At 41.9% G+C, this 21,185-nt stretch overlaps 1 protein-coding gene across 1 annotated transcript in view; it reads right to left on the bottom strand.

The window, feature by feature from the left end:
* The window catches only part of CPB2 (carboxypeptidase B2), a 49,818-nt gene that overhangs the window by 14,358 nt on the left and 14,275 nt on the right, over window positions 1–21,185 (bottom strand). Inside the window, exons 3-8 of the mRNA XM_042903809.1 lie at window positions 19,423–19,547; window positions 17,808–17,916; window positions 13,660–13,761; window positions 10,617–10,721; window positions 3,350–3,460; window positions 406–499 (exon numbers count right to left, since the gene is read on the bottom strand). Coding sequence (XP_042759743.1) covers window positions 406–499; window positions 3,350–3,460; window positions 10,617–10,721; window positions 13,660–13,761; window positions 17,808–17,916; window positions 19,423–19,547 — 646 coding nt within the window. The remainder of the gene's footprint in view (window positions 1–405; window positions 500–3,349; window positions 3,461–10,616; window positions 10,722–13,659; window positions 13,762–17,807; window positions 17,917–19,422; window positions 19,548–21,185) is intronic.

The raw sequence follows: 21,185 nt of genomic DNA, 5'->3' as shown, positions 1-21,185 counted from the left end.
TTTTGGGGAGAGAGCGAGAGTGCGAGTGAGTGAGCACAAGTCGGGGAGGGACAGAGAAAGGGAGACACAGAATCTGAAGCAGGCTCCAGGCTCTGAGCTGTCACCACAGAGCCCAGTGCGGGGCTTGAACTCGTGAACCGTGAGATCATGACCTGAGCCAAAGTCAACTGACTGACCTACCCAGATGCCCACCAAATTCCTTTTTTTAAAGACGAAATGGAAGGGCGGAGGGGTTAAGGTGAATTATGCACATTTTCAGCACTGCATTTAACTAAAAAGCCTATTTGAATTATTTCCTGATTTAGATAGGCCTCCCCTGTAATTACTCTGAATTAATAGGCCTTTCTCTGTGAATATCCCCTTTCAGATGAATGAACATTGCTAGAAATAAAGCAAACGACCTACCACACCAGTGTTTGGAAGCAAAGTTCCTGTTCAGGTCTGTTCCGATGCAACGATTATTTTCATGAAAAGACCGGTTCTTTCTCCACATTCGATTCTAAACAAACAAAATACTGATAACCAGGATGGCCATGTTTGCAGTTCAAGCAAAGACACAACTTCTAAAGCCTAAGTGACCAGAGTTGTGTGTCTGTCCTGCAAACCCATCACTCTGCTCTGCCACTGTCCTCACAGCGTTCCTTTCGCACAGCCCTCTCTCTATCCAGGTCTCCACCATGTTCTCTCAAAGCTATTTCAGTGTGAACCAGATGAAATGGGGATATTTAATCAATTTTGACCCATACCAACAGAAATTTCATTTGGCTTTGCAAGGCTGGTTGCAAGGCTGGTTATTGGTTTTCTTTAAATCTTGTTTGCTTCCATTTTAATTTCTTCTGAGAAAAGGAAAATAACTTGGTGTTTCAACGAGAATGAAAATGATGACTCATGAGTCTCAATGCTCTCTTTATTTTTTTCATATTTATACTTAATTTTTATCTTTATATTTCTTTTTATTTAAAAAAATTTTTTTTAACGTTTATTTATTTTTGAGACAGAGAGAGACAGAGCATGAACAGGGGAGGGGCAGAGAGAGAGGAAGACACAGAATCTGAAACAGGCTCCAGGCTCTGAGCTGTCTGCACAGAGCCCGACGCGGGGCTCGAATTCACGGACCGTGAGATCATGACCTGAGCCGAAGTCGGATGCTTAACCGACCAAGCCACCCAGGCGCCCCTATATTTCTTTTTAAAATAAAGCTTATTTATGTTGAGAGAGAGACTCTGTGTGTGTGTGTGTGTGTGTGTGTGTGTGTGTGTGTGTATGAGAGAGAGAGAGAGAGAGAGAGGGAGCGCAGGAGCAGAGAAAGAGGGAGAGAGAGAATCCCAAGCAGGCTCTGCACTGTCAGTGAGGAGCCCGATGTGCGGCTCAATCACACAAACTGTAAGATCATGACCTGAGCCCACATCAAGAGTAGGATGCCCAACTGACTGAGCTACCCAGGCACCCCTCAATGCTCTCTTTAGATTGAATTAAACTCTCTCATTTAAAAGTGTCAGGAGGGGGAGATGTGAAGACACTTCTAGCCTGATGGTTCCTTTGATTGTACCGATTCGATCCTGGTGTGTGAACACAAAGCGAATTGCCCCATTGGGTTCTTGGGGACAAACTGAGAAATTTGATCATGTACACAGTTGCACAGACTTTGTTTAAACCTGTAGTTGAGATGACGTGGCAAATTTACCCCGCTGTCATCAACCCTCTGCCCAGCTTCCCGGTCCGCTTCCAGCGGGGGGCTTATGGTTTAGTAGCAAGAATTACCCTGGAGAAATTAGGTTCTCACACTGCAGGGACTAACTGGCAGTTTTAAGACACAAAGACAGTGGGAGGGTAGGAATAGCTAAGGATGGCCTAATTCTACTGTGATTCAAGTAAAGGAACAAGTCTATCATAACATCAATCTATGACTGTGATCGTTTATTGGACACAAATTTGTTAGGTACTGTTCTAGGGATTTCTCATTTACTTAGCTCAGGATTTGCCCAGTCCTCCCTACAAGCTTTTATTCAGTGTTCCTTTCACTTGCGATAACTTTCTCAATCAATCTCCTTCACCATTTCCAGCCATTTCTTCTGCAAAAATTACCTCTTCCTCTTCCACGAAACAATTTTTGTCCAATCCTGTATGTTTCCAATCACTCTGATTATTTTCATTCCCCTTAGTGTTTACATGTGCGGCTCAGGAGGCTTTTCTGAGCTTATATATGCTCAAATATGCTTTGATGTGCTTCTCATTAAATTAGAAAGGACTGCACTTCCATTGCTTGAGTAATTTTCCTGAATCATGTTGATGGGCTAGAAATACCATTGATAATGGTTTCCAGTATAGATGAGATTGACTAGGAAACTCACGCATATTAGATGTTCACGATTGAATTAAAGGGTCCTAAGGTTTAAATTCACGTATCAGTTAGAATGTGATTCTGTCACAATGTAAGTGCAGTTAAAATGCTTCTCTCAATCTTGCAATTTATGATTTTATGAGTCAAAATGCTATTCAAATGATTCCTAGTAAGAATGGATGGATCTAGGCAGTGTGCATTGTTGTAGCTAATGTCACAAAAGGAGATACAACCAGACATTATGCAGAACACAGAATCACTATGAAATAGTCCTGCCAAAAAAGTCAAATCTGAATCTGGTTTATCCCCTACTATCCAAATTTCAAATTTTAGAAAATGCAGAGGACAGAGGAATGTTAAATTGCAACACGCCCATGCAATTAGCAAATCCAGACAATGTGAAACCTTGTCTTCAATGAATAAATTGCAAAGAAAAATTTGAGAAAGAGAGAGAGAGAGACAGAGAGATGGAGAGAGAATCTATGGATTAAAATAGAATTAAAATATACCTAAACCAATCACAATATATTGGCCTTAACTGGATCCTGAATCAAAGAAAATTTTTCTAAAAAAGTTATGAAACAATTGCAAATTTAAATTTGATTGGACATTTTCTGATATTCAGTATTGTTAATTTTTAGGTACAATTGTACTGTGTTTTTTTTAAGACCTATTTTAGAGATGCATCCTGAAATATTTTTGCTGAAATCATATGGTATCTGAGTTTTGTTTCAAAATAATATGAATAAGGTAGAATTGGGTTGGGGATATAGACAAGAAAATATTGGCCATGAGCTGATTATTGACGAAGTTGTGTGGTAGGTACAGAGGAATTTACTATGCAATTATTCCCACTCATATGTTTGAAGTTGTCCATAATAAGAATTTAAAGATATTTATATCTTAAATAAAACCATTGTGCCAAGATCCAGGATTCTATGAATAATTTGATCGGTGCATCCTTTATCTCCAACTAGGGCGTGTTTTGTTTTCTTTGCCTTTACCTACCTTTTTCCATGTGAAGTCATAACCATCCACATTAACTACCGGCATCACATAGAAATCCATTTGTGTCAGAAGACTGGTGTATAGGGTTTCTTTCCCATAGAAGTGAGTTACCTACAAATTAAACCAAGTATGTTTAATAACATCTCTCTTAAGTCCTTCTAAACTTAGTCTGTTTCCTTTATGCATTATATTTTTTTAAAACATCATTTCGTATGTTTAGATTTGCATCTTTAACTTTCAGGAAGAATATTAATTCCTTGACAAGTCTGAACTCAGGGCACTAGACTGCCAAATGGTGGCGAATGCCTTGGATAGGGGACAAATGGTCCTCTTATTTATTGGAGGCAGAAAATAGCACCGTATATTTTCTAAAATTTTCTTCTTCAAGAAACATAGAATTCTACCTTAGATGTAATTCCATTCCTTTTTCAATAATCCATATATCAATCAGAGTTTAAACTAACTTTGTCTTATGCCCAGATATGACTACATAGTTTCTACTTTGTCCTTATAGCTTGGGGAGTCAAAATGTTCATTTTAATTCTTTCAACAAATCTATGAAACACGCATTCAAACCCTCACTTACCCATTCTGTTTGGAGTCCTGCTTATTGGACAAAAAGCTCCAGAGCTAATATGGATCATCTGTCAGAACCTAATACTCCCCCTTTGACAATCACTAATCAACTTCCTATCTCTGTGGATTTACCCATTCTAGGTATTTCATATAAATGGAATCATCAAATGCATGGCCTTTGTGTCTGGCTTCTGTCACTTGGCATAATGCTTGCAAGATTTGTCCATTTTGTAGCATGAGTCAGTATTCCATTCCTCTTCACTGCTGAATGATGTCCCATTATAAGGATATTCCACATTATTTTATCTACTCAGAGGTCGATGGGCACACTTTTTGACTATTATGAATAATGATGCATGAACATCTGTAAACAAATGTGTCAGCTTCTCTTGGGTGTGTACGTACTAGTAGAATTGCTAGGTCACATGCTAATTCAATGCCTAACCTTTCAAGGAACTGCCCAACTGTAAAATAGTGGCTGCACTGTTTTACGATCCCAACAGCAATGAATGAGGGTTCTAATTTTTCCACAGCCTTACCAACACTTGTGATTATCCTTTTTGAACTTTAGCCATCCTGGTGGGTCGGAAGTGATATGTCCTTGTGGTTGTAATTTGCATTTCTCTAGTGACTGATGATGTTGAATACCTTCTCATATGCTTACTGGCCATTTGTATATGGCGAGTTATCTTTTCAGATATTTTGCCCAATTTTAAATTGGACTATATGTCATTTTATTGTTTATTTGTAAACATTCTTTATATATTTTGGATACAAGTCCCTTATCATATATGTGATTTGCAAAAATTTCCCTCGGTTATATGGGTTGTCTTTGCACTTTCTTGATGACATTCTTTGAAAAGCACAAAGGTTTTTGATTTTGGTACAGCCCTTTTTATCTCTTTTGTCCTTTGTTGTTTATGCTTTTGGTGTCATATCTAATGAATAATCGCCAAAAGGCACAAAGATTGACTACTTCTATGTTTTCTTCTAAGAATTTTGTAATTTTGCCTTTTAAATTTAGGTCTCTGACCCATTTTGAGTTAATATTTGCACTTGGTATGAGGTAGGGGTCCAAGTTCATTCTTTTGCATGTGGATAGCTACTCGTTCCAGCAAAGGATGCCTTTTTTGACCTTTCACAAAGGTGCCATCTGGACTAGTGGTAGGCTTGCTTGGGTGCATTTAAAGAAGATGAGGGTGCAGAATAAATGGGAATTGGTGATCTGAAGAGTAGCAGCAGGACGAAACCAGGACCTCGGGGGAGAGGTGTAGAAAAAGGAAAGACAGAGGGAAACTGGGCATTAAGGGGACTTCTCAATGCCTACCCATAAAAGGAGAAGTGAACCCTAACGGGAGGGTGAGCTGAATGGATCGGCTAGGTAAGGTTAGAGCACCCTCAGGACTTTGGATATTTTCCTGATTGGCTAAAGGGTGAGGCTGGGTTGTACCTGGTATTGGGCAAACCTGTGTTCTTTTCTAGGCATTGTGTGAATTAAGGGCAGAGTTCCATAGATACAGAGAAATCTAAGAAATATTCTCACTTAACCTTGTAAATGATGTTATACTCATTAAGATATTTTCAGATTTGACATCTACCCAGTTATTTATATGTCAAAAGCATACAATCTAGGCATATAATCATATCACTGAAGTAATTTAACCTCTAGATTTCTATAAGCCTTGTAACATGACTTCATAGATCAACTGTGTTTAAAGACATGATGTTTTAAAATAACACTTCAACCGAGTGTAACGTATTTATTCATCTAATAATTTATTATCAATTTGTGATTTGCGTATCCTGGGGCTCTCCAGTGAGTTTTCATGGTATTTTATAAAGATATATACAGTCATGGTTTTATATTTAGCGAATGAATCACTCTTAATGAGGTAGGTGGCTGAAGACAAAACACACACAAAAGACAACAAATAAATATTTGTCAAAGGGATGGTTTACCAACAAGATAAGTAGCAAAGTTGAACTCACTGTCCTGGTATAAAAACAAGACAAGAAGAAAGAGGGTACCAGAGGACAGCACAAGAATGAGAGATTAGGGGTGGGAAATAAAGGCTTGACTGATGCCTATTGGCTTGACCTCTGGCAGATAATTACTCACTTCTTTTTTCCTGAGGTACACCAAAGTTTTGTCCTTATTATGGTCCCCAACAACAACAACACCTGCCAAAAAATTCACCAATAGCCACTTGACAGAATAAATTAGTCCAAAAAGGCATATAAGATGCTATGAATGGAAGATTTTCTTAATTTTTTTTTTATTTTAGAGAGAGAGAGCAAGAGCAGGGGGAGAGGGGCAGAGGGAGAGAGAGAGAATCCCAAGCAGGCTGCACGCTCAGCCTGGAGCCTGATGTGGGTCTCATTCCCATGACCCTGGGATCACAACCCAAGTGGAAATCAAGAGTTGGACACTTAACCGACTGAGCCACCCGGGAGCCCCTATGAATGGAAGATTTAAAAATAAACTGTTACTCCTGCTACCAGTAGAAATACAGCAAAGAGCTTAAGTCCCAGTTTTTCTGCAATGGCAACCAAGTATTTAGCACAATGGTAGGTACTCTCTGAACCCGAGAGCTGTATTTCAGCCTAAAGCTGAAGCATTAATTTAAATTTTAAATGGTACAAGAGATGTTGAGTGCTGATTCTGTGGACCAAACAATATACTGAGTTTTACTGTAACAACAACAAACACTGACTTTAGAGATTATCTTTGTCCTTAACAAGCTGATAAAACTGTTAGGTTGGAAAGGAAACAGCAAGAATTCAATGCTATAAGTACGATAATAATTTCAGGAGGTACAAGGTGGCTCAGAAGAAGGAGAGTTAATTTTTCAGGTGTTTGGTGTTAGAATTCCTGAAGAGCAGATTGAGGGGACAAGACATTCAGGATACGGGTGAATGGGTGGTGGGCAGGTGTGAGGAATGACAGAAACAGAAGGATTGGAAATTAAGAAGTCAGATTGTTAAGTGGCTCCTCCTATCCTTCCTGGCCACTGTCCTCAGCCATATTTTGGATCTAAAGGTCAGGGAGAGAATTAGTTTTGAGATCCGAGGAAAGCCATGGGAGAAGTTTACTGACACAGAGTTGAGATTAGGTTTAGTGATGTCGAGTTCAAGTTTCTGAGATTATTCACTAGCTAGATCTCGCACATGGACTTTAAATTCACTCAGAAGGACAGTAAGAATCGGAGAGGAATAAAGAATTGTGAGCCAGGTTCCAGGGAGTTATCTGGAGGCCATTAGATGACAGTAAAAAGAAAACTCAAGAGTGGTTCCATCAGATCAGATCGCGAATTCAGGGGAAAAGGCAGTGACTGCAGATGATTTCCCCGCTGTCTGAAAGCAGAGGGTGACTCTGAAATCTTTCCATAAGCCAAAATGGGATAAAGTGAAGAGTATCCCCTACTTTCCCAGCACTTTTACATCAGCACCTGTTTTTGCTTACTGCAAGAAGGAGAGTTTTTGCTTTTATGAAAAAAGCCATCACCATCCTAATGCAGGTCTTTCATAAAAGTGCATGGCATAATGCGAACTTTAGGAAAGCAGGGGACACCTGTAGCAGGACAGGAGAATGTCGATCCACTCCTCTGGTCCCTTGGCACATGGAGATATGAAAGAAAGAGCAGGCTGTCTCCTTGATGGAGCTTCTATGAAGCAGTGCCCTTCACAAGTCACGTGTCAGCTAAGGTAAGGGGAAGCAGAAGGAAATCTGCGGAGGCCATAAGGTTGCAGGGTGCCTACTTTGTGTGCAGCTACGTGAGCATTCTCCTGGGCAGAGGTTCACAGGGAGGCTAGCACTGAGAAAAGCCAGCTGGCAGACAAAATGCTAAGCAAGGTGCGATGCCCCATACGTGTTCCTTGGGCTCCTATGACGGGCCAGGCGGGTGCTTGTCATGCCCGAGCTAGCCTTGGCCCTGCCTTTGCAGAAGTGGAAGGGATCTAAAATTGGTCTCTAGAGGATGAATGAGAGGCATAGAAAGAAATGACTGGCCTCAGGCTCCCCAAAGTGTAGAGTAATGGGTTTCTCCTAAGCTGAGACTGCACCACACTGAGTTAGAGAAAAGAGTAAGAGAGTACGATATATATATATACACGTGTGTGTGTGTGTGTGTGTGTGTTTGTGTGTTGGTCTCTGCCCCACACCCACTCTGGCTCCTGGCACAGACCTTGTAATGCCCTGAATGATAAGAGCAATGAAGGCATCTTTTGTTCTAGTATTTGGTCCTTGACCTCAGTTCCTGACACAGAGCTTTGAAATCCCTTGAAATTTCCTGGGTGATAGCAGCGTCTTTTGTTCTCACGAGGTGATTCTTGGAGGGCTCCCGGCAGGAGCCTCATCAACAGAAAGACCAAGCCATGATTAGGAACTTGGAGGTTCCAGCCCCAACCATATCCTCCAGGAAGGGGAGTGGGATTAGAAATTGAGTTAATGATCTCTCATGCCTACAAGGTGAAGCCTCTATAAAAACCCCAAAGATAAGGGGTTCAGGGAGCTTCGGGGCTGGTGAACACGTGGAAAGTGCTAGGAGAGGGGTTCATCTGGAGAGGGCCGGGAAGCTCCATGCCCCTTCCCACAGACCTTATCTTATGCATCTCTTCTACCTAGGTGTTCATCTGTATCTTTTATGACATCCTTCTATAATAAACTGGCAAACAAGAAGTAACCTGTTCCTCTGAGTTCCCTCAGCTACTCTAGCCAAATGAAGCAAACCTAGGGAGGAGGTGGTGGGAACCTTTGACTTAGAGCTGATCAGTCAGAAGCACGGATAACAGCCTGGACTTTCAACTGGCATCTGAAGGGTGAAGGGGGGTGGGTGGCGGCTGAGCCCTCACCCTGTGGGATCTGACTCAGTCTCCAGGCAGACAGTGTCAGAAGTGAGTTACATTGTCGGACACCCAGCTGGTGTCACAGAATTGCTTGGGATGGAGAAAGTCCCCATGCATCTGGTGTCAGAAGTGTTGTGCATGTGGTAGTCGTACGAGAAGAAAGGAACGGTGTAGGTTTTCTTTATAGAGACTTAAAAGCTAAGACTTCCCTTTGTCTTTGAGTTCTTTACTTTTTAAGTATAAAAATCTGCCACCACAAAAATCTGAAAGCTAAGGATTTCATTTTTCCTTCTACGGTTGTTAGAATCATTACGAAGGGCAGATGATCTACATTAGTTTTAGGCAGGCAAGGATGCAGCTTCTTAAATGTCCATTAACAAGAGTTTATTGAACTGTGTTGCCTTGGGCTACAAAAATCAGCCTCATGTTTGTCGGGACAAAATACTTGACTGTAAGGTTTTGGAGCCATATCTTATTTCCTTGGTATCTCCAGAGTCTGGAACCTCATAGGCAGTTTATAAATATTTGTGGAATAAATACTTTAATCTTACAAAGATTCAGCAATTGGGGGTGGGTGGAGGAGAGCATGTGTAATAGGAGACAAGAGATGTCAATCGGGGAGGGATGACAAGTAGGGACAGCTTCACTAATATGAATTAGCCTTTCTTTCTGGTCCTTTCCAGGTTCAGTGATGGAAGGAAAAGAAGCGTGCTTTCCTGCTTGCTTTGCACGTTTCTTCCTCCACTAACTGCTGCTTCATTCATTACCTAAAAGGAATAAACCACCCAAGTTGAGGAAGGATCACTAAATGGCTGAGCTGTGTTAACGATCTAGTCCATTGAGAACTATCTTCATTTGGTCAGGGCGGTACCAGTGGTGGCTGGGAACTTTCCAGAAGGCTCAGGGAGGCTGCAGCTCCCATCAGAGGGTAAGAGCAGATGGTGAGGCAAAGGAAGAGAGGTAGAGGTGTTGTATCTGACAAGACCCAGTGGAGGCAGAAATATTTTCACTTTTGATGTACGTCATGGGTTAAGACAGATCAATGGAAGTGACTATCTTTTGATTTTTTTTTTAAACAAATCTATTTTGTGTGGCTGTATCCCTGTGAATACAGAGACAATCACCATTAGCAGAAGGACACATATTTTAAGTTAGTTTTCCAGTGGTAACGGCTCTTTGTATAAATCAATATAGAGAATATTTATGCCCATTTTATGGGAGCTGAAGCATAATTTTTACTGTATTCATTTATTATACAGCTTTATAGCCATTATAATTTTTGGTTTTATGCCATACTCTTTGTCTTATATATGGTTTTTTTGCTGCCAAGGCCTCCTTCAGGGACAAAATCTCCCATTATAACATATGAGAAAATAGGATCTGCTCTGTAATGTTGTACTTCATGTTCAATTTCCAAGGGCAGAATACAGCAAAGATGTCTGGATTATTCAAATCAGAAGAGTAAGAAATTAATTGGGACTCAATTTAGGTAATTGCTTTAGTTCTTTCTTCTACTTAGTAAACATACTACAATTGCAAAATAATTCTTAATTATTTTCCAGTGTTTAGCCCTAGCCAGAAATACAGGAAGAAAAAGGTAGACAATCTTTAGGGTGATTTAAATGCTTGAAGTTACAGTTCCCAAACTTAAAAATATGCACAAAAGTCACCTGGGTAGCTTGTGGAATTTGTAGATTACCAAACCTCACCACCAGAGAGTTGAAGGTAAGAATCCTAGGATGTGACCTGGGAAAATGCATTTCATAAACAGCCCAGCGGATTCTGACACAGGTCGTCTTGGGCCACGAATTGAGAAACCCTAGTGTAAGAGAATGTGAATACTTACATAGCCTATGAACCACAAGCAGAAAGCAGGAGAGATCCATTCTCTGGCATGGATTCCACAGTCAATCCATATGGCATTTTTGGCTGTTTGTTCTTTTCTAGAAACCTGCACAAGGAAAACCAACAACAATAACAAGAAACTTCAGGAAAATAATTTCCATCTATGTAGTGCTCGCGTTTAATTCTTTCAACAAATCTATGAAACACGCATTGTTCTCTGCATTCCTTTGAGGATTTTCAAGGGACATTAAAAGCTGGTGTAACTAAAAGAGACTAGTTAAGTTCACGTAGCTGGTGAGAGGCAGGACTGAGGTTTTCAGTCGGGACTTCTGATCTCAAGTCCTCTTTGTTCCTCCACAATTACTTGTCATTCCACAGGGTAGAAAGGGTGGAAGGCAGAAGGGTAGAAATAAAGACCAGAACACTAGTATTTCAGGCTGTACCTTGACACTTCCGTGGGGTAAAGGGGTGTGTACAAGGTGGGCAGCTTTCTGTGGGAGACTAGTACAAAGAAAGATGGGGAAAGGGAAGCCAGTGATGGGGTACCTGGGTGGCTCAGTCAGTTAAGCCTCTGACTTTGACTTCAGCCGAGGTCATGATCTCACGGTTCATGAGTTTGCGCCCTGCATCGGTCTCTGTGAAGACAGCTCAGAGCCTGGAGCCTGCTTCGGATTCCGATTCTATGTCTCCCCCTCTGTCTGCCCCTCCCCCACTCATGCTATGTCTCTCCCTGTCTCTCAAAAGTAAATACATGTTAAAAAAATTCTTTTTTAAAGATAAAGGGAAGCCAGTGATGCCAAAGACAAACTTGGACTCCCTGACCACTTTCCCCAGGGTGCATACTTTTTACATATAGACTATTCCCCTATTTCACACAAAAAGAAGCATACATCTAAGTTCACACAAAATTATTACCACCAGGTCGAGGGACAGAGACCTTGCTCTGATTCATGGTATAGGGAGCTCGCACAAGCTGCCAATTCTGGAATCAGAACTCCCAATTTGCCCTCAGTGATAGACTTTGGTGTCTTCAGAAGTATTCCAAAAACAGCTCCAAACAAAATGAATCACGGTTCATTTGCTTTTAAAACTTAGTCCCCACGCAATTTTAGGGTATGGAAGGGAGAAGAGTGTCATTAAGATTAAGCAAATATGTGGAGTTGAAATTTCAAAACAAGAAAAGGAGAGAGTTACATTTTTATTGCCAGGGGGGTCTGGGTGGCTCAGTGAGTTAAGCATCGAACTTCAGCTCAGGTCGTGATCTCATGGTTCATGGGTTCGAGCACCGCATAGGGCTCTGTGCTGACAGCTCAGAGCCTGGAGCCTGCTTTGGATTCTGTGTCTCCCTATCTCTCTGTCCCTTCCCCACTGGCTTGCTGTCTCTCTGTCAAAAATAAATAAACATTAAAAAAATTTAAAAAAAATTTTTATTGCCATCTATAGCCCTCAAAGAGGCTTTGTTCTTAACTAACCTGGAGCTAGTGATAATCCAGTAAGAAAGCAAGGGAGAAAGTCCAACGGCATTGACCGCAAAGAGAGAAATAGTACAAAGAGAACTTTCTAGCAAATTTAACCTACTCAATTTAAAGGAAAACCTTGGGTTGTCTGGACTAGTTGCCTGACTCAACTCTCTACCTGTGCCAAGCAAACTCTCTTGGTACCAGTCCCGATGCTGGAAAGATGAAGGAACGCCAAAGACTTCCAGCGTGTGCACACCCTTGGTCAAGTAAGACTGGGACTGAGGCATGCGGGAAGCATGGTCTTCCAACATATAAATCTAGGACCCAGAAACACAAGTCCTAAAGAGTACACACAACATGTCTGAAGGCAAATGTCATGGGTGTGTATACCACAATTACATGGATCCAATCGGATCGACCAACTCAGCTGCCAGGAGGACCCAACATTTCATATGTCTGCCTTGAGTCTCTACTGTAGGTACTTGCCAAAACAGATGAAAACCCAGAAACCCCAACTCAAAATCTTAACTTGAGATGGCAAAGACGCTCACCTATCACAATTTAGATAGATAATGGTGGGAAACTCTATGTAAATTAAATGTTATTAAATCCAATGTAATTTCCTAATGCTTAATTTTTTTGTCTAGACCTTCTTTTTAATTATTTTTTGAGGAAGGGTTAGGGGGAACAGCTAAAACAAACAAACAAAAAAGAAATGCAGAATTAGAAATTAACAGGCAGGAATTAGTATGATTTCATGGCTCTCAAAAATTCTTTCTGTGGCCATAGTCGCTGACCTTTACTAAGACCAATTTATTCAACTAAAAATAAATAACCAAATGGACAGCGATTGGAGCAGAAGTTATCACATTAGTCCTACTGCCCAGGCCCCCGACATAGCCCTGGTTCCTATCCTTCCCTTGGTGTGGTTGTTAAGCTGTTTCTTTGGTTCCAAAAACTACATCCGGGTCAATTCAATGTTTGTCTAACAACAGATTATTCTGTATTTGTTTCCTCCTAAGTAAGGCAGTCAGAGGTGCTGGTGGTAGCGGTGGTAAGTAAATAACAGACTTGAGAAAAATAATCCAGACGACTCCCTTATTTTATGAAGGTAGCCACTGAAGCTCAGGAAGGGGTGGGGGCCAGAAGGGCAGGGAAGATGGGTGATGGGCACCGAGGAGGGCACTTGTTGGGATGAGCACTGGGTATTGTATGTAAGCGATGAATCACAGGAATCTACTCCCGAAGCCAAGAGCACACTGTATACACTGCATGCTCGCTAACTTGATAATAAATTATATTTAAAAAAAGGAGAAAAAAATAAATGGCTTATCTATGTCACATAAACAGAGAGAGTGGATTCTGAAAATAGGCTTTTCACTCTCCCATCCATCCTGCATTAGTAAAGGAAAAAATGTAAGGGTAATAACTAATCCCCAAATAGCTGGATATTAAAACCGAGAAAGACCCATAATACAAATATTTCCATAGCTCAAAGAAAAATATGCAAGTTATAACAAGCACCATTGGAGAAGTAACACATTCTCCAAAGTGGATAGATCAGCGACTGCCCCCACAGCATACCTTTAAAACATAAAGTGGGTACTTCTCGTATGAGGATCCAATGTGGATTTTTTCAACCATATCAGGATAGTTTTCAGTTATAACTTCAATCCAAGAATAGATCTATCAAAGCAGAAACCAGCAGTCAGTCGCAGAACAAGTTCAAAGCATTTTCCTGGCCCAAGGAAGGAGACAATTTCATCAAGGCAAGGCGATCCCTTTAAAACCTTTGCATAAGGAAAGAATAAGGAACAAAAACAGTTGGGGCAGGGTGTTTCTTCTGCTGTTTTGGAAAATAGATAAAATTAAAGTTTTGAAAGATATCAAGGGTTAGAGAAAGAGTAGAAAAGGACTGAAAAACAGCACAAAGTAGGAAAAGTTAGTCTTAAAATTTTTTTTAATATTTATTTATTTTTGAGAGAGAGACAGAGACAGAGACAGAGACAGAGGGTGAGTGGGGGAGGGGCAGAGAGAGGGAGACACAGAATCATAAGCAGCTCCAGGCTCTGAGCTGACAGCACATGATGTGATTCGGGGCTGGAACTCATGAACTATGAGATTATGACCTGAGCTGAAGTCAGACACTTAACCAACTGAGCCACCCAGGCGCCCTGAAAAAGTTAATCTTTAAAGTGTATCTCCTGAAAGTGATTTTTAAAGGCTCATTACATTGAATCCCTGCCTCCATGTGTGAAATCTTTCCCATTCATTCATGAGTTCACATTTATACAGAACCTTTTTGTTATTTTTTTTAATATTCATTTTTATTTTTTTTTTAATTTTTATTTATTTTTGAGAGAGAGAGAGAGAGAGAGTGAGCGGGGGAGGAACAGAGAGAGAGGGAGACAGAGAATCTGAAGAAAGCTCCAGGCTGAGTTGTCAGTACAGAGCCTGACATGGGGCTTGAACTCACAAACCGTGAGATCATGACCCGAGCCAAAGTCAGACACCTAACCGAATGAGCCACCCAGGCGCCCCTAAGAACAGTAACCTAAAGAGGCCCTGGGCACTGTCTTTGTACAGGATAAATCGCCGTTGTTCCCCACTAGAGATCTGTGCACTTACAACAAGATGTGTAAAATGATAGGAGGCAGGGGTGAGGACAATCTGCAGGAAAAATAGTCTCTCGTTTGATTCAGGACCTTTCTCCTGGCTGCAAGTCTAGTGGTGTTTGTGATCCTGTCCAGATTACAGTGGAAGGAAGAGACAAAAACTCCCGGACCTGACTTCAGGCTAGTGTCCACTTCAAATCAGGGTTTGAATGACGGAACTCGGTCATGTTTGCAGACCAACTTCTCAGGGGCCATGCTTGTATTTGTATACCTTCTGCAATGGGAGTGACCAACCCTTGGCCTTATTTCTGGGACCTTATCTAGAGGTAATTTCAAGTTGACGGGACCTGGAGCACCGTGGATCCTCTCGAAGTAGCATAACTAGGGTAAGTGGTTGTCCTGTGCTGGGGATTAAGATGCTCTCCGAAGGCCCACCTGTCACCAAATACCAATGCTGTCCGCGCCTGCAGTGTTGGGCATCTAACCGTCAGAGATTTCCTCGCTGGGCCTCTGTTTACCATGCTACTCTTCTAAGGCACGAGTGCATCTGAGACAACTACTACATGAAACTATTTTGTGTTTCAGTATTAATGGTTCGGTACATTTCCTCCAACCAGAGAGGCTGTGTTGTGTGAAGGCAGCTTTACAGGAAACTGTTCATCTCACAATCTAATCTGAGCTAGTGAAGGTAACACCCTTTGAATAACTCTCTTCTTTTGCCATTTGTCTTAAGAAGTTATTTTTTGGCCGGGGCGCCTGGGTGGCTCCGTCGGTTAAGCGTCTGACTTCGGATCGGGTCATGATCTCGCAGGTTCGTGGGTTCGAGCCCTGCGTCGGGCTCTGTGCTGACAGCTCAGAGCCTGGAGCCTACTTTGGATTCTCTGTCTCCCTCTTTCTCTGCCCCTCTGCTGCTCTCTCTCTCTCTCTCTCTCTCTGAAAGATAAACATTAAAAAAAAAGAGAGAGAGAAGAAGCATTTTTTGGCCCTTTGTTTTTCTCCCTACAGTGGATCCTAGTGGGAATCAATGACAAAAGAACTCTCCTGCCCACCAGTTGACCTTGCGGTGAGGGCTGAAGGAGAGATCAATGCCGAGGGCGAGGGCGAAGGAAGGACTTGGTGGAATTTCCTGAGGGCCAGATGGCCATGGATCCTATGAACCCTAAGGATTGAGGGGGGGAGGGAGGAGAGGTCTGCAATGTTTCCTGGATTGTCACGGTTATGAACTGAATTGTGTTCTCCTCCGAATTCATACACTGAAACCGTAACCCCCAGCGCCTTAGAAAGTGACTACATTTGGAGATAGGGCCGTTAAAGAGGTAATTAAGTTAAAATAAGGCTGCTGGTGTCGGCCCTCACCCACCCTGCCCGGTGTCCTCATAAGAAGTGGAGATCAGGACATAAACATACGGAGGGAAACCAGGGATGTGCACACAGAGAGAAGGGCATGTGAGGACACACTGCGAAGGCAACCGTCTACAAGTCAAGGAGAGACACCTCAGGAGAAGCCACCCCTGCTGTCACCTTGATGGTGCACTTCCAGCCCCCAGAACTGGGAGAGAATACATTTCTGTGGTCCAAGTTACCCAGTCTGGGGCACTTTGTTATGGCAGACTAATAGTCATGTCCCTCCCCCCCACCCCTGCCCCATGTCCTTCCCACTCTCTCCTGGAGACAAGGTAAGAAAAAGTCACCTTTTTGAACAAAATCATGAAAAAATATTCTTAAAATATTTAAAAGTACTTTTTTCAGGCGTTCCCCTCTTCCCATCGAATTCAGCACAGCAGTGATTCTGTAAATCACACCCACCGAGCGTCTCGATCTCCGGCATCAGATTGGGGACACTGGAGGGGAGACGTCTCAGGGGAATAGAGACAAGGGAGGAGAGACAAAGGAGGGGATGCAATTTTAAGATCCCCATCAATCAGTCAGGCACATGGATTCTAGAAGCCGACCGAGTTCCGGTTTAACTAACTGGAAAGGAACAGATGCTTTTGAAGATTAAATAGCAAATTGATTCGTATTTCTTAAGTCTTAGATGTCTTAAAAACATGGATATGGTCCTTAACAGTTTCTGGGCACCTAGCCAAAGATGATAAAAATACTTAACATTAGGCAATACAGCAGCATACTCCGATGAAGGAATAAAAGGTATCAAGGGATTTTTATTACTTGGAGCATACTATATAAAAAAGAAAGTCCTCTAAGGAGTTTACCCTTTCAATTAACAATATGAGGAAACGGTTCTGAGAGTGTTACATGAAAGGTTACAGCCGAACAGCAGCATTTTTCTCAGGTTCCCTGTAGCAAATGGGAACCTATAAGTACTGATAGGGAAAAAAATCAACTTCTTAAAGATTAAAATACAGCGGCGCCTGGGTGGCTCAGTCGGTTAAGCATACGACTTCAGCTCAGGTCACGATCTCACAGTCCGTGAGTTCGAGCCCTTGGTCGGGCTCTGTGCTGACAGCTCAGAGTCTGGAGCCTGCTTCGGATTCTGTGTCTCCCTCTCTCTCTGCCCCTCCCCCGTTCGTGCTCTGTCTCTCTCTGTCTCAAAATAAATAAACGTTAAAAAAAATACAAGTGGTATTATCATCAGTAACATTATTCATTTAAATAGATTCCTCCTAAGGGGAATAAAACGTACGTATTTACCATGAGTGAGTATGAGTGAGTAAATTCCTCTAATTCAGTGAGAGAAAATGTAGCAATTATTCAGTAAGAATACGATCAGGATAAAAAAAAAAAAAAAGAATACTATCAGGGTAATAGTCCAAAGACACATGATTAGTTAGACTGTTAATTTCTTTGGGGCAGTGTCAATAAAAAGGCCCTATATTTATTTCCTGTTGTTCCTTTGCGTGTAGTGTTACTGCTAGCAGTTAGAGACACTCTCAACTCTGGACAAACAGCCTGCTTACAGGCAGGGTCCTAGTAGAATGCAACCTCCCCAGGGAAGATATCCACAAGAGGCTAGGTTACCACCGTATAATCAACCTAATCGTAATTTTTTTTTTTACTCTCTTCCACTAATTCTGTTTTTTAATAATATCCCATGGTTGAAATGGCCATGCTAATTAAATTAAAATAGTGATTTTGGAGAGCAACGTAATGGCTTACTTCATTTAGCGAGTGATACTGTTCGTAGTACGAGGAAGAGGTCCGGGGGCTGACCGTGTCATTGGCAGTCTGCTGTTGAATAAGATCTGCCACTTCTTCCACCAGGATGCTGGGGGACGAAACAGAGGGACAGCTGATTTCCCAACAGGACTCTGATTCTCCCACGGCCCACTGCGGATACAGCAACAGGTGAGCATGGGGAAAAAAAATCACTGAGAAATTTAACAAGGTAAACTTCATCAAGGTGCAAACAATAACCCCTCACGCTGTAGCAAGCTGAAATTCACAGACCTTCTTGGTGGAACCCACATGACAGCTGAGAGAAAGTGGCTCCTTTGTGATGTGTTTTGAAGGCCCCCCCAAACTCACCCTTTCCTCACCATTACCAACATTCCTTGACTGTGATTCGTCAGTGTCTTTAAGGTTAATGGACAACTTTCTTAAATCCAGACTAACATTGTATTATTCTGTTTTCAGTTGAGGACCAAGGAGAAGCAGAAAGCCTTTTCTTTTTGTTTTTCACTGACCTACACCAGATGTTCTGCATAGCCAAAGATGATCAAGTCTCTAGAGAAACAGAAGCACAGGGAAAGAGAAGGTACCAGAAAGGCATCTTGTTTAATTCTCTTGAGAATTGCCACACTGTTAACTAGGCAAACATTTTAAGTGAATTAAGCTGTTGCATCACCTGGGATGAACAGTTTGAAAGTTAGCTATCATTTTAATGTTATTCCCTTTTTTGGAGGGGTCAGCGGATAAAAGCCAAGGCTTTGACATCAGAGAAGTCTGAGTTCAACTCTTTGCCCTGCTATGTTCTATGTGTTATGATCTTGAGAAATTCCTTTGTGAGTATGAAACAGTTTTTTCATATCTGCCTAATGAGGATAGTATCTATCTTACAGAGGTAAATAAGAACTAAATGAAGCAATGTGTAGAAGAGCTCAGCACAGTTCCAGGAAGGCGGTAAATACCTATAACATATTACTAATAATCATCATAGTGTCTTATCCAAAGGCTGCCCATTGATAAGCGGGAGAGAGCTTGGCCTCCAGGAATGCTAGCATAGCAGGTGGAATCCTGGCTCTTGAACAGCGGACATAGCATGGAGACGTTGAACAGGAGCATCCGAGAGGAAGGGGGTGTGGCGTCTGGACAGAAATTGCCTCTGATACAACGTTTAGTTTGGCCCAGACGTTCAGGAATGTTCACTGACCTTGCGAAGCAAGGAAGGAAGCCGAATCGCCTTCAGCAGCTGCTTTTTCAAGAGATACCGCAAAACCTGCTAAAGTGAATGACAATTTTGCTCCCCAGGTCTAGGCACAGAGCAGAGGAACTAAAAAAAGGAAGGAATAAGGAGGAACTATAGGAGGCTCCCCAGATCACTGAGTCTGAGTCATTTTCAGGCAAGAGACCCAGGTTGTGAGAGGTGAAGCCACTTGTCCAAGGTCGCAGAGCTGGCCACTTAAACTTCATTACCGGTCCACTTCAGAGATTTCCGTGTTGTCATGTTCAGTGTAAGTATTTATTTTTTCCAGAAAGCAATTATACTGGCTGCTAATACAATGCCTCATAGGTGCGTCTAATGGCTGCTCAAGAAATACTGAACGATGCCTACCTGAACAGAATCGCGTTGTCATGTAAATTCGCTTTCACGTTGCTTACGTCAGAGGCATTCACAAAAAAATGGACTTCTTTCTTCTTCTCAATAAATTCAGCTGTTACCGGCTGCCAGAGAACAATCTGCATTTTTCAAGGGGAAGAATTGATAAAAATGAAAACAGTTGTTCGTATCCTTCTCATCTATAGCTAAAGCCATAAACCATGTATCGATAGGAGAAATGAAACAGACATTTCCTAGCTGCTGGTCCCCATTCACACACGGGGCAGTGTAAACATTTATTTTGCAGGGAGCTTGTCTTATTCTTTTCTGTGACCCCAGTAGAGAGGCCCTGGAACATACAAGGCACTCAATAAATATTTGGTTAGACAAGAATGAATGAACCAATGAATATATTTATGACCCAATTCTAAAGCTGGATGTGTATGTCAGATGTTTAAAGGAGAAATGAAATTCTCTCTAGAAAGAAAGTTAATTTACTGTTGATCTTCTTTAATAAAAATTCCATGTCCTTGATATTGTTATCATGTTGATATTCCTTTTCTTTAATCTAATTATGGGCTTTGGGCAATGACTTTTAATAGTACTGACTTTTTTTTTTTCTACTTTACTGCACTTTTTTCAAGCATTTTCACACCCATTTCCTTTGACCATTATAATTATGCTTTGATGTAGGCGAGGCGGGTGTTGCTATTTCCATTGTGGAAATAATGAAGAAATTAAGGCTCACAGCCAGCATGTCTAAAATCATACATGTAGGAAGTGGCAGATTAAGAACTAAGATTCTAAATCTCTAACGCTTCCTCCAGAGGTATGTCCTCTGTCCATGCTGTGATGGCCATGAAAACGCACCACTCGGTGCTTCTGTTGAGAGGACCATAGTTGAAAGGCCTTCCCAGCCACTGCCCCCTTGATCCATCCGAGCCTGATGCCGTGCTGCTCCGGGGCTGCAGCCAGCCACGGACCAGGCACTGAGGGCATATTCTTGCAGGACCCTTCTTGCGAGATATGGGTTTCCAAAGCCCGGTGGCTTTGGCTTCAGGACTGACCACTGGTCTAGCCAGACCTTCATCGGAACTGCCCCGTAATCTACAAAGTCTCCGTTTCCGCAAAAGTGTCAGAGCTGTGTCTGGTCTGAAAGTGCCCCCTGCCATCTCTGACTTCCTCCTCTTCGTCCTTCCCAAGCATTCCTCTTAGTACACATAGCTGGCATCTTCAATCTGGTTTTGATGTGTGCTTCAGGAGAACCTTCACTGACAAGCAGGGGGCCACCAATTTTCTACCATGACATCTTGTAACTCTTGTCAGCTTTCTACACCTTAGGCATTCTGGGCAGATGGGTCCCAAGCATGAAGATTTTAACAAACGCTCCCCTGTAGTTTTGCTGCCTATTCCTTTTTAAGAACCATTATTTTGTAAGCAAAGTTCTATTGGACTTCTGTCATCATAACATCTTTGTAAGTACCAACTTTCACTCCCAAAGTGCTACTATGATGAAATTGGCTGAAAAGCCAATAGCACAAATGAAGAATGTTTTGATTTTAGCACTGGCAAAATCATGTGATTATGGGGAGGGGGAGAAGTCTATAAGAAGAGGGGTTTATGTCAGCTATATTTAAGTCAGACAACATATGAGAGAACATGGCACACAAAATTTAGACACCATGAAGCCGATATACAGTTGATCCTTGAAGAATGTGGGGATTAGGGGTGCTGACTCCTGTGCAGTTGAAAATCTGCGTATAACTTTGAGCTCCCCA

This window comes from Panthera leo, chromosome A1 (assembly GCF_018350215.1).
Source record: "Panthera leo isolate Ple1 chromosome A1, P.leo_Ple1_pat1.1, whole genome shotgun sequence".
NCBI lineage: Eukaryota > Metazoa > Chordata > Mammalia > Carnivora > Felidae > Panthera > Panthera leo.
Note: the sequence above shows the minus strand (reverse complement) of the source record. Positions and strands in the feature narration are given on the sequence as shown.